Genomic DNA, 12902 nt, shown 5'->3' with positions numbered 1-12902 from the left:
ACCTGAGTGTTAACAGTATTCTGATATTGGAGCTTGAAAACTCCTTGCCTTCTCCTCCAGGAGCCTCTCACACGGTTTGAACAAGAAGATTGTGAGCTGTCATATAGAGACATAGTTTTTGTAGTCGGTATTTTGATTTTGTGGGGAAAAATGTTTTAAAGAATTTTAGTGCTACTCAAAATAGTGATGGAATCTCCTTGGTTCATTCAATAAGATTTTGGTGTTAAGAACGGAGAGATTTCCCTGTGTGACTTGCAATCTTAAAACTGCAGCCTTGAGCTGCTGTACTGGGTAGCTGGGGCTATCAGGCTTTGAGCTCTATCTAGATTGTGTGGAAAGCAAAGAAGTGAATGGTGGAAATGCTGGAAAATTAGTGAGACTTAATGAGATCCTCCACTATCAGTAGTCATTTTTCACCAGCTAAATAGAAATGACTGGACTGGAAAATATTTTGGCTTTTAACCCTTTAAATTAAAAATATCACTAAAATACTTCTGGTCATGCTGGACTTTATGAGGCATAGAAGTCAGGGGAGAACTGTGTTTCTCTCTTCTTACCCCTTGGTGAAGACTGCAGTTTCCTTTTCTGTTTCACTGATGTTGGGTATTGATGGGTTTGAAAACATATTTCATTATCTCTCAGACACAGCTTGGCTGCTCTTCTACCTCTTTCTCTGCCACCAAAGCCAACCCAGTTGTTTTCATAGGCTCTAAAACCAGAGCGCTCTCACTCTAAAGGACCACCTATCTGCATTTGTCTGTGAAAATGGTCTGCATGAGAGCAGCCTGATCTGAGGAAGGAATATAATTATTTTTAGCCTTAAGTAGCCGGTAAGGTACAATTGTGTAAGAACAGGATGCTGATGTCATGACCTGTAAGTGTATGGGGCCACCTGCAGTGCTTTGAACTGTGTGTCCTTCTCTTTCCAGGTCTGGTGTGTCCTCTGGAGGTTTCTGTCAGTTCAGGGAGTATCCAGGTTGCCCGAGGCCAGACAGCAGTATTGCCCTGCACCTTCACCACTAACGCTGCTCTCACTAACCTTAATGTCATCTGGATGGTCATTCCTCTTTCTAACGCCAACCAACCTCAACAGGTAGGTCCTTTCTTACTGGAGCATGTATTTCTTTGAGGCTTTCCTGTTCCCCACCCTTTTCGGGATGTATACCCTTTACAATGCTGAGTCTCTGGTTGTCCCAGAATTTCATTATCCCTTCATTGCTGAACATGCCCTCTGGATCTTACAATAATCAGATTTCTTCAATGCTTAGTTAGCAGATGCACATTGTATTCTTGGCTGCCTAGGCTGGATGTGCAACTGGGGCAGGTGTATGTGATACTGTATTGCTGCCCTGGACCTCTAGTGGTTTGTGTGTTCAAAAGAGCACAGGGGATGTAATCCAGGTTTCTGGAGGGCCTGGGAGTAGCTGTAGCCTTAAACCTGTGAAATCTGTGTAAAATGTCCCGTAACACATAGCTCTCATAGACTTATCACCCCTTTAACTTCCCTTCTTATTTTCTCACTGTCTGTTGCTTATGCAAGTCCATTCTTATGAACATTAGCAAATGAGAGTGTATCATGGTGGGCACAAGAATCATAACCTGAGATCTGCTGGCCTGTTTTTTGCCCACATACTCTGACAACAGAAGAATGCCATTGCTCTGAAATACATCTGTCTTGGCTCACACTGCCCTCATCGCATTTTGTATTCAGTGTGAGAACCCGCACTGGAGAGTACTTGCTCCTCAGGGATTTGGTCTGAGTACAGTCTGACTGGTAGAGGCTGTGCAGGTTCAAAGGTTGCAACGCCTGTCATTCAGTTCATCCCAAAGGTCTTCAGTAAGCAGTGTCAAATCATGGCAGGATCTTACTGACTGAGACTCAAAATGATACTGTCCACTGTGCAGATACTTTTCAGCAAAGTACTCACTGACTTGCAGAGAGTCTCTGTTTCTGTACATCAATCCTGACCAGATGGGTAGTGACTATTATATGAAGTAGGCTGGTATTACCTATCCAGCTATGTCAGAAGATTTGGGTATCTTTCTTGTCTGTTACCTTTGTGAACATTTTTATTGACATAAAATGTGCTACAGAGTCTGTTCCTCTTTTGGAGAAAACACTTCTGCTAGGATATATATTGAGGTCTGTTTATTCAGAGATCCTTTAGTAACTTGTCCTTTTGGCTTTGGAAGCCCATGTTTTGCTTGCTGTTCTTCCTCCTTGCTCAGCTCCTGCAGAGTGTTGTTTGAGCCTTCCTTTCTTTTCTAGGTTATTCTCTACCAAGGGGGTCAGATCTTTGGTGGTGCACCTCAGTTCTATGGGAGAGTGGGGTTTGCTGTGACAATGCCAACCACCAGTGCCTCCATCTTCATCAACAACACTCAGCTATCGGATACTGGCACATACCAGTGTTTGGTCAACAATCTTCCCGACCGAGGCGTCAGGAATATTGGAGTCATTGGACTTACTGTCTTGGGTGTGTTTATTGGTATTATGGGGGAGAGGGGAGGAACAGGGACAAGGGGATCCTCTGTGCGTGGCAGTGCATCGTAACAGAGCAATATGGTAGTATATGCATTGGAGCCCATAGACACCCTGTGGTGAGGGATGGGCTGCCTTGTGGCTACTGTGTGAGTTTGTAGGGCACATAGACTCCACATGCAGGTAGCATATAATGAAGTTTAAAATAAGATGGAGAGAGTTTTTGTGGTGGGATTGTGATACAGAGTTGCAAAGAAGCATGAAAAAAGTACAAGGGCATCCTGGACAGCTGAAGGGACTGTAAGAGTTTTGTGCATAGCAACAAGAAAAGATGATTACTTTAGATCTTTGCTTCCTTTTCATGAAAGCAGTTGGTTCTGGATGCTCCCTTTGATTTTAAATACTCCAGAGTGAGTGCCATTTTAGGGATATGAAGGCAAAACTCACCCACAGTAAATTTTGTCTGCAGCTCTGTTAGCTCTCACCATCCTTGTTATCTCAAAGACAGAAATGTTCACCTTTTTCTCAAGGGAAAGATCTAAGGGAGCTGGGTCCTGTGAAAATCTGTAACCTTGATGGGCTGGTGGGTCAGGAATCTTTGTGTGAATTGTCACCCCCCAAACCTTAATGGGTTCTTGTTTGCTGCCTCAGTCTTGTCCCCTTGTCAGTTTGTGCTGATGTCCTTGCTTTCCCCAGCAGCACATGTCCAGAGTGAGCCTGCACTCCACTGTTTGGTTGTATTTCCTGATATGCTATCACCTTCCCCTCTTCTCTCGCAGTTCCTCCTTCTGCCCCGCTTTGCAGAATCCAGGGGTCCCTGGACGTGGGCAGCGATATCACACTGACCTGCAGCTCAGAAGAAGGCATTCCCCGGCCAACATACCTCTGGGAGAAACTGGACAATGTTCCCAAGTTGCCCCCAACTGCCACACAAGGTGCTCATTCTGTTGATTATCCTCTTATTTCCCAGGTGACAGCCTGGGCTTTCCTTTGTCTTTGCTGCCAGAGGTGGCATGGCTCATTGAGCATCTGCCATCATTTGCATGGTCATTTTATTGGAACGAAGATTCCTAAAGCCCATGGTGGACTAGGTACCCTCCAGAGGTCACTTAAATGATCATGGGGGTTTTCTGTACAGAAACATGTTCCCACCAAAAAACAAGGATTGAGTTGGATGGGAGAGGGAGAAAGTGGTTGCTAGATGTTGGCATGTGGCTGGAAATTTCAGCTGCCAACTCACCTGCATTGTAAACCAAATGAAAGGCTCATAGAATGGAAACTGGAAGAAGAGAGGCAGAATCATCCCAGGAAAATATTGACAGCTTCTTACACTGAGGCCACCATTCTCCAATAAATTACTGCCAGAGCTGCTTTTCAGATGTGTGTAAAAGCAAGGCTCTGATCAAACTGGTATTTCCCAGCCTCAAGTCCCACCCATAAAATTTCTGCCTAGGTGTCCTGATCAAGTGATAGCTGTACTTTTGCCCTTTATCTTGCTGTATTTTAAGAATATGCAAGCTTTCAGTTTTACGTAATTCAGGAATGAGAAAAATTAGCAGAGCAGGGGGTGGGGAGCCCAGGGATGGGAGAGCAGGAGTTCTACAGAGCAAGATTGAATTTAGCAAGTAGATATGGATATATACATATATATATATGTATATATGTTTTTTTTCACATCTCTTTCTTTCCTGTTATCACACAATACTGAGAATGCCAAGCTTTCATTTGCAGAAATTCATCTATCAGAAGAAAAAGAAACATCTAGTGTAAGCTCCTTAAGACCTAATCTTGTCTCTGTGTGTATCTCTGCACGCACAATGCTTCCATCTCAAAGTTATTTCCTAATTTATTTCTCTCTTAAGAGTCTCACACCAAAATTCTCTATTTGCTGGCTTTGCCTTTTCATGGTTTTCCTCAAGGGGGGGAGGGATTTAAATCCTTCTTTTCTCTCTGACTAGACCAAGTCCAGGGCACTGTCACTCTCCGAAATATCAGCACTGTGTCCTCAGGTCTTTACCAATGTGTGGCTTCAAATGCCATTGGAACCAGCACTTGCCTTCTGGACCTGCAAGTCATTGCACGTAAGTATTTTGCCAGGGGAGGCTTGGCCACCAGCTTATGTCCTGTGACAGTAAAGTGTGTAACCATGTTTGCTGTGAGCCACCATGTGCCTCTCTATCAGAAGATAATTTTGCCCTGGAATGGGAACATTGCCTTTCCCCCCTCCCAAGCCACAGTAGCTTCAAATACTCATGGATGGCCACAGCCAATCCCTGATTTCTTCTCCATGCTCTGTTCAATCATTTTCACAGCCCACCCACGGAGTATTGGCCTGATTGCAGGAGCAGTGGCCACGGGCGCCGTTGTGCTCGTTGTTTGCATCGTGTTGGTGGCCGTGGCACTGTTCTACTGGAAAAATAAACACAAAGAAGAAGAAGAGGAGGAAATTCCAAATGAGATAAGGTAAGGGTGAGGGAAAGCTAGTGGCATGGGACCTCTGATCACGCAGCAAAAGCTGTTGCTGGCGGGAAGGGAATTGGAAATCTCACTCTTGCTAATCCTGGGCATGTTCCCCTGGGTCAGGGGAAGATGTCCATATATGTCCAGAAAGTGGAGAGAGAAAATGAAGAATGTAACAACACATCTTTTTTCAGTATTGCCTTTAATGAGAGCTTTGGCTTCATAGAACCACATGGGTTGGAAGGAACCTTAAAAATCATCTAATTCAACCCCTCTGCCAGCAACAGGGAGAGGACTCGATGTTGTTAGCTCCGTAGGAGAATGACATGGTTGGAATCCTCACCCACAACACCAGACAGTGATAGCTGAAAAGCTCTGGAGATACAGCTGCGATACTCTCTGGTGTTACAGTCACACGGTTTCCCTCTGGTAGCATCCTGCAGCTCCCTTGAGGATCAGCTTCATTGATTGTACAGTCATACTGACTGCCTGCGAAGTACCAGTGGCTGTGACAACCACTGGTTTTGTCCCTCTAGACACATGACCGTGGGTCCTTTGCCTCAGTGATAGTCACATGGAGCAATTAATGTGCACAGAGGTGGGTCCTGCACAGAGGGGGGAGCAAAGAGGTCAAGGAGCAACACTGATTCACATCGGTGCTTTCCTTCACCCCAGAATTGTGGTGGTGGGGGCGGTGTTGGGCTAGTGAGGCAGCATCCTCTACGTGCTCTCACACCTTCTCCTTCCCAGGGAGGATGACCTGCCACCCAAATGCTCCTCTGCCGCAAAGACGTTCCATGCTGATGCGTCCTCATCAGAGAACGACACCCTCACCTCCTCCAACACCTACAACAGCCGCTACTGGAATGACCCCAAAGCCAACCACGCCACAGACTCCTTCACTCGCTTCAGCAACAGCAACGATGCTCACCAGCCCCCCTTCTCCCGCTCAGGGAGCACGAGTGCCCGCCCTGTCTATGCCAATGGCGGCCACCCATCCCCGGCTCCCCCTAAGACACTGGTGGTGACGGCCAGCACAGCGCCGTCCCCTCAGGAGGTGATCCGGAGCAATGGTTCAGTCAGCAGGAAGCCACGGCTGCCACACACCCGTTCCTATGCAGTCAGTCAGGCCACGCTGGAGCGTATCGGGGCTGTTCCCGTCATGGTGCCCGCCCAGAGCCGGGCTGGCTCCCTTGTGTAGGACTGTGTCAGCTGCTGAGAGCTGAGCAAGGAGCCTCTCATACCTGGTGGGGCGAAGAGACCCTACACCTTCTTGAAAGGCAGTGAGGCAGAAGGGGGGCACACATTTAACCTCTCCACCCTGTCCTCCCCGCTTGAGGCCACTGCCAGCTGGTGGGACAGCCCTGTCCAGGCCGCTTTCCCCACAGCTGTTGGAGCTCCTCCTGCTGATGGACACCACAGATGTGCCAAGGCCAGAGGAGCAGAGAGGGCGGGACATGCTCCCCGGCTGCTGGGCCCCAGCTGGGATACGTACCTGGACCTGACCTTGGAAGGAACTTTTGTTTTTATTTCCTGTTGGTTTTGTTGGGGACTGATTCCATCCATTTGGGTCTTTCAGGGCGGTTCGGGGAGATATATATATATATTAATTTTTTTCTGTTGTTATTGCTATTTTTTTTCTAAGAGGACGACAGCCTGCGTTCGGGCAGGGAAGGCTGAGCAGCCCCAGCTCCCGCTCCATAGCCCTGGCTCTGCCTGTCAGATTAGGGAGAATAGTGCACTGGGGCCTGATTTGAGGGGGCATGGGAGACAGGCTGGAGGAGCGAGATGAAGGCACAGCCAGCAGCCTGGTCAAGGGGATGGTTGGGTTAGGGTGTGGACTGGGGAGAATTTGTCTTTATTTTTTGCAGTTCTTCTCCCACCTCAATATACATGCAGACAAACACACACACATGCACACACACACACATACACACACACAGATACATGCAGGTCCTTCTCAGGCTGGGTGTTTTTCCTGCATTAGGTTGGGATGCCACCAGAGCCCTATTTATAGCTGTGGAGGATGAAGCCATGTGAGCATCTTTCCTTGAGACACTCCACGTGTCGCTGCTGCTGCTGCTATAGGGCTTGCATCTCTTTTTTTTTTTTTTCTTGGGGTGTTGCTGGGGTTATTCAGGAGGCAGAGAGAAGCCAGGTGGTGTGGTAGAGCACCAAGCAGGTTCATGAGGCATCCAATCCCCTGGGCTACTCTGGTTTAGGACAAGTGACTTCAAACCCCAGCTTTGATGTTTGCCTGGTGGGTTTTGCTCATCAGGGTACCCAGGGTTGGCCAGCATGGAGGGCACATGGCAGGCTTGGGGCCTTCAGAGGCATCAGAGATTTCATTTCTGCTCTCCCATGTGCACATACAGGCTGGCAGGATTCGTATGCAAATACCTTTCTTTAGAAAGCAGAGGCTTAATGGAGGCCCACATGCTATATCTCTGCCTCCCCTTCTTCCCTCAATGTCCCGGGACATGGTACTGGTGGCATCTGCCAGTGGCTCTGCCATCTCCTTGCGGTCAGGCAGGTGGTTGTAGCTGGCATCTCTACTTTTTTCTATTGCAACTAAATAGCCTTAATCAAAGCCAAGAGTTGAAACCTCTGAAGGAATCTGACGCCATTTGGAGGGCTGGACTCAGGGCTGGGTTTTTGCCTCCTAGAGAGCACTGGCTCGAAGAGGCCATGTCTGGATGGATGTCTTGGCCCTCCCACATAACACCAACCTTTGCACAGGAAAAAGCAATGATCACCTCCAAAAGCACCAGAGCCCTCACAGGTCTGCTCTTGGAAAAGCAATGTGGGGAATCACAGGTGACTTTCAATAGTTCTCACATTGGAAAAAGGGTCTGTTTAAGCCAACAGATTCTTCCTCATCCCCACTTTCCTTGTCCTGGCACGGCTTTACTTTCCCTAGCAGTGCACAAACCTTGGGCAGGGCCTTCTACCTGAGCAGTACCTTTCAAATGAAAGCACAGACTCTGAGGAAGAGGAGGAAGAGGTGAGGGCTGGGTTCCCATATGGACACACTGGCTTTTTGGGAGGCTGGAAGCTCCCAAGCAGCACTAGGTTTGAAACTTGGCTGAGATTTTGTGCCTTCTTTGCTTAAAAAAAAAAAAAAAAAAAAAAAAAAAAAAAGAGAGAAATCCAACTTCCCTTCCTTCCCCCTCTACACAACTCCATCCAGAATGGGTGGAATGGGTGCAAACCCCTGCAGTGGTGCAGGCAGGTAGTAGTTGCTCTATGTGTGCACACACATTTCACTGGAGCAGTTCTCTTTCCTGCCTATCTGCTCACTTTGCTGCTGGGTGGTAAGATTGACGGGGGAAGAAGAGTGGCTTTAGAAACCCTAACGTGGGAGGGGAGAAAAAACAACAAAGAAAAGCTCAGACACATTCTCTCTGCTTTTGTAACAACCCCTGTGTGACATTTACAGGAACACTGCCCTCAGCAGGCGCCCTCCTCTACTGGGAAAGCTCTTCTGGTTCCTACCCTCCATGAGACTGTTTGCTCCTCTTTCTTTGTTCTTTCTAATTGTATAAAATTCAATAAAACTTTATTCATATAAAAAAAGGACTTCTGACTGCCTGCTGCTGCTTTTTTCCTCCCCCTGTCTAATTTTGTAACTACAACGAATTTGGCTATTAATACTCATCCTTGGTTTGACTGGCAGTAAGCAGTGACCGTGCAACTAAGAGCTGCATGCTATTGGGCCAGCCAGTTTGGTAGTGAGCCCAGGTACTACAGACTTGTTTTACTCATTCATAATAGTCTGACACATTGCCCTTGAAGGTACAATTTCCCAGGCATGGAAGGTCACTACTTCTCTAGACAAAGGTAAGTTTTATTTTCTGTCATTTGGCAGAGGAGACCCTTCGTTGCTTTGAGTGATGTTAGAAAATTTTTTTTAAAATGGCTAACTTTTGCTCGTATATTGATTTTCCAATCTAAAAAATGGCATGTCCATACCAGATTCAAAATCTAAGGCAATTACTGACTTTCTTGGGCTTTTGGATAAGTTTGATGGGGGGAACCGTCAGGAATTTAACAGAAGTGCTGATCCCCATAGACAGAGCACGGGAGATTTCAGTGTCTGAGCATTCACACTTTCAGGGCATAAGTCTGTATCAACAGCTGCTACCAGAAGGTTATTATTAGTTAGGGCAACCTAATGTTTTGCCAAAGATTTAACATTTTCTCTTTTCATTTTCCCTACTTCTTCTCTAAAATCCCCCAGGTAATCAGAGAGTGATTATTAAAACAAGAAACCTACAGATCCAACAGCAATGGTAATTCAGCCCTGCTGCACATGCATTGTGTTCTCATTTTTCAACATCTACTTTAAAATACTCTTGTAAATGTGTTTTCAGCTATGGACCTTACTGTAAATAAGAAGACTGCATTGCCATTTTCAGAAAGTTGTCATAGGAATCTTAGTGTTACCATTGTTCATCTTTTGACTGTGCAATCTTGATGTGACATTAATAGCATCTTTATATTTTATTCCCATGATAGCACTGTCAGTATTCTGCTATACCATCCATTCCTTGCCACTGGTTTGTCCCTTACATCATTCTTCTGCATGTCTCTGTTGATCTATAGCAGAATTTCCTAAGATGCAGGATAGTTTACTAGGTTTGTGCAGCACCCAGTATGCTAGAGTTTTAATCTGTAAGTTGTACCTAGTGAGGCATTGCTGCAATACAAATATCTAGCAAAAAAATATCAGTTAGATAACTTAGTAGTGCTCCAGAGTTTTAATTTATCATTAAAAATCAAACAAAGGTTCAAGCTATTACAGCTGTAAGTGGAAGTCACTCAAGCACTGAAAAGCTTGAGCTTGCTGACAATCTTCAACCCCATCTGTGTAGTAGAAATTGTCCACATCAGTGGGTGCCATGGATGTTACTTTAAATGTTGGTACTTGTCAGTTATACCAACTTCCACCAAAGAATATGAGAGGGGAACTTGTTTTAACACAAGGGTTAACTGTACGTTTGAGTGCTGAGACAGAAATAACTATGAGAGGATGCTTCCCACTTTAGAAGTGGACATCTTTTTAGAGGTTATTGTAGAGGAGAGATCAATTTAAAATATTTGGGAAATGTAGTCTGTAAACTGCCAGAAGTTTTTTTTTAACTTACACAGCTTTTGGACTTGTATCTGCTGATTCATCTGAACTAAAAAAAACCCAAAATTAGTCAGATGCATGCACTTCAACACAGTCTTGCTGGAGCACAGATGAGTTTCCAGCGGAAGCCAGTCTAACAGATGGTGTCCTGTCCAAGACTGCCTGGTTTCCCCATGAGGACAGGGAATGCTCAGGAGATCAATCCTCCTTACATCGTGGTTTAGGCACTCATGAAGAGTACCTCAAAACAGGGTACCTCAGATGACACCAAGGTCCAAGGTAACTGGGTGATCAATTTGGAACTGGGCAGAGGAAATCAAATAAATGGTTTTTATACTGGAAGAATGTTCAGGATAATCAGGGTTTTGTCAAGTACATTGGTAAGTTTTTGCAGGTTACTGGATTTTTCTTAGAAGCAACATTTTGCATCCCAGTCTCATCTACTTAAGGCATGCAAGTGCCTTTCTGTGTCTTCACTCCAACCAGGATCTTCCCAGCCATGGCACCACTGGTTTCTGAGCAAGTGGATGAGCCTGTGTGTGTGTCTGCCAACACCAAGTGAACCCAAAATGGTTTAGCAGATTTTCTTATGAGGGTCTTGAACATTTCCACGACAGGAAAAACTGAGGAAGCACATGCCTTTCACAAGTTCACTTCTGAGCAAACCCAGCAGGCCCTCACATTAACTCATAACTAACATATGGCCTCTGTTAAAGGGAGGCCTGGAGCAGAGCTGTTGTCAGGTATCTTGATCTTCTCCCTGTGCTTTTTCCAAGTGCCGCTGGCCATGCTGCCTACAGCTTGTTCTCCTGATGCCAGCAGAGCTGGGGTTCCCTCACTGTGGCCTTGTTACAGTTCTGCTCTTACCACAAGAAAGGCAAGATGTGCTGAAGAGGATCAGGAATATGGGTGTTGACATAAAGAATGCAATGCCACTGAACTCACTGAGCTCTCTTGGCTGGTGAGCAGGTGAACATCAGGGGCAAAGCAAGCCTCGAAAGCAAGGAAAGTGAAAGGCTGTGGCTCTTTTTTTCCACACTGCATTCTTCCATGTCTGCCTCGGTGCAATGCAAGTGCCTGGAGGGTGTTACCGAGAATCACCAGGTCTGAGCTCCTAAGCAAGGGAGTGCACATGAAAGGCATTTCCTGAGGTTTAGTACTAGCTCAGAGCTCTTGTCAGCTGGTGGGCAGTGCAGAGAAAGGTTTCCTTGGGTCACCTATGCAGCCATGGAGGGGAGTGGGAGATAATAGGTGGCAAGAATTTCGGGCATGGATTGGTGAATGCAGTTTTTTTAGGAGGAGAAACTTGGTAGCCTTGGGACTTCCCGACTCTGGGGCTCTGGCATATTTTCTTTGATGTGTTTCCATAGACAAGGACAGATAAAAAAGCACTTTTCCTTTCCCTGCGGTAGAGAGCATTGCTGATGTGCAGGAATGGGGCCGTGTGCATGGCTAAGGATCAGACTCTTCACTAAGCCTTCTAATGCCATTTTCTGCTTGTTGTTTGTTCCGGATTTCCTCCTTCCTCCCACTTCCTCTGTAACATGTTTGAATGAGAAAGTGGGTTGGCAGGAAATTTAATCTATCCATGTAAAAAACAAGAAAAAAAAAACCCAACAAACCCAACCCCTAAAAAGAAATAGCAGCAAAGAAGAGAGATTAAGATGCAGCTTGCATGGCTGGCTGGCAAGTGATTCTTTAGGACTGGATGCAATCTGGGTCAGGTCCTGGATTTGGCCTTATTAAATCATACTTGGGAAGGGATGATGACTTTAGTGATACACTTAATTGTAATGATGCACTTAATGATTACTTAATTGATACACTTTAATGGGAAAACTGATGTGGTGCATGCACAAAGAGAAACATTGACCTAATACAGTAAAGCCCAGAGGCTCTGTAGTTTACCTTGCTTGTATCTAAACCTAGTGTGTTTGGTACAATGGCTGATCTGCACAGTCTGCCTTCCTGGATACTACCAATATCTGCAGAGTTTCTCTCAGGTAGCTATTTTTCTTGAAAGATTTCCAGATCCTTTGGCAAGCAATCACCAGGTTGTTGTCCGTGTGGACACCTGAGATGGGGAAAAGGTGTGTGATTTGGGTTGCAGCAGCAGTTTCTTTAAGTTGTGGCAGTTTCTAAGGTTGCACAGTAGCCTAGAGACTCTTCTTTAGTGCTCAGCATCACTGGTGCAGCCTTTCCATTTGGGATTCTCTCCTCTCTTCTTGGACTGAGCCTTGTGGAAAAGGCATGTATGCCCCTGTGACCCACATGAAGGACCAAAGGCGGCAGTGGATAGAATTAGCAGAAAAGCCAGTGTGACTTTAGACTCTGAAAGTTAAGATGTCTCATTAGGGATAGAAACTATTACAGAAATGTGCCATGGACGTCACCAGTGCTTCTTTCTTTTGGCTGTGGTTTGCTGTAGGGACAAATATGTACAAAATCAAAGACTACCTTTTTGTGACACAAACAACAGGAATGGGTGAACAGGGTGATGAAGCACACAGATCTCCCACCAGTGCTTTCCTGGGTGCCCTTGCTCAAGGCTGCAGAATGCAGTCTGTTCCTGCTATCTGTGAACATAATCTCCATGTCCATAGTTTTGTTTCCTCATCTTCCTTGTGTGTGAATGTGTGCTCCACGTGCCCATCCATGCTCAGGGACACTGAAACAGGTTGAAAGCAGGGTTGTAAATCACGTGAAAGCCCCATGTCTTTGCTCAGTGAAGTCACATAGAGCACACATTCTGTTTGTTTTCCAGGCTAACCTGTTGCATATCTCCAAATTACGGTGGGTTTCACCGCATTTCCTATCCTTCCACCA

General features: G+C 45.9%; 1 protein-coding gene across 2 annotated transcripts in view; it reads left to right on the top strand.

Annotated features, from left to right (window-relative positions):
* The window catches only part of IGSF11 (immunoglobulin superfamily member 11), a 102436-nt gene extending 93915 nt beyond the window's left edge, over nucleotides 1-8521 (top strand). For both annotated transcript variants that reach the window (XM_027681467.1, XM_027681468.1), the window contains exons 2-7: nucleotides 930-1093; nucleotides 2270-2477; nucleotides 3262-3417; nucleotides 4441-4563; nucleotides 4795-4945; nucleotides 5693-8521. In XM_027681467.1, coding sequence (XP_027537268.1) covers nucleotides 930-1093; nucleotides 2270-2477; nucleotides 3262-3417; nucleotides 4441-4563; nucleotides 4795-4945; nucleotides 5693-6143 — 1253 coding nt within the window. In that variant the 3' untranslated portion in view covers nucleotides 6144-8521. The remainder of the gene's footprint in view (nucleotides 1-929; nucleotides 1094-2269; nucleotides 2478-3261; nucleotides 3418-4440; nucleotides 4564-4794; nucleotides 4946-5692) is intronic.
* Nucleotides 8522-12902: the final 4381 nt, after the last annotated feature.

The sequence above is a fragment of the Neopelma chrysocephalum genome, unplaced genomic scaffold (assembly GCF_003984885.1).
Source record: "Neopelma chrysocephalum unplaced genomic scaffold, ASM398488v2 Primary Assembly neopelma1_60, whole genome shotgun sequence".
In the NCBI taxonomy this organism is placed as follows: Eukaryota; Metazoa; Chordata; class Aves; order Passeriformes; family Pipridae; genus Neopelma; species Neopelma chrysocephalum.
The sequence above is the reverse complement of the archived record's forward strand: the minus strand, read 5'-3'. Positions and strand labels throughout refer to the sequence as shown.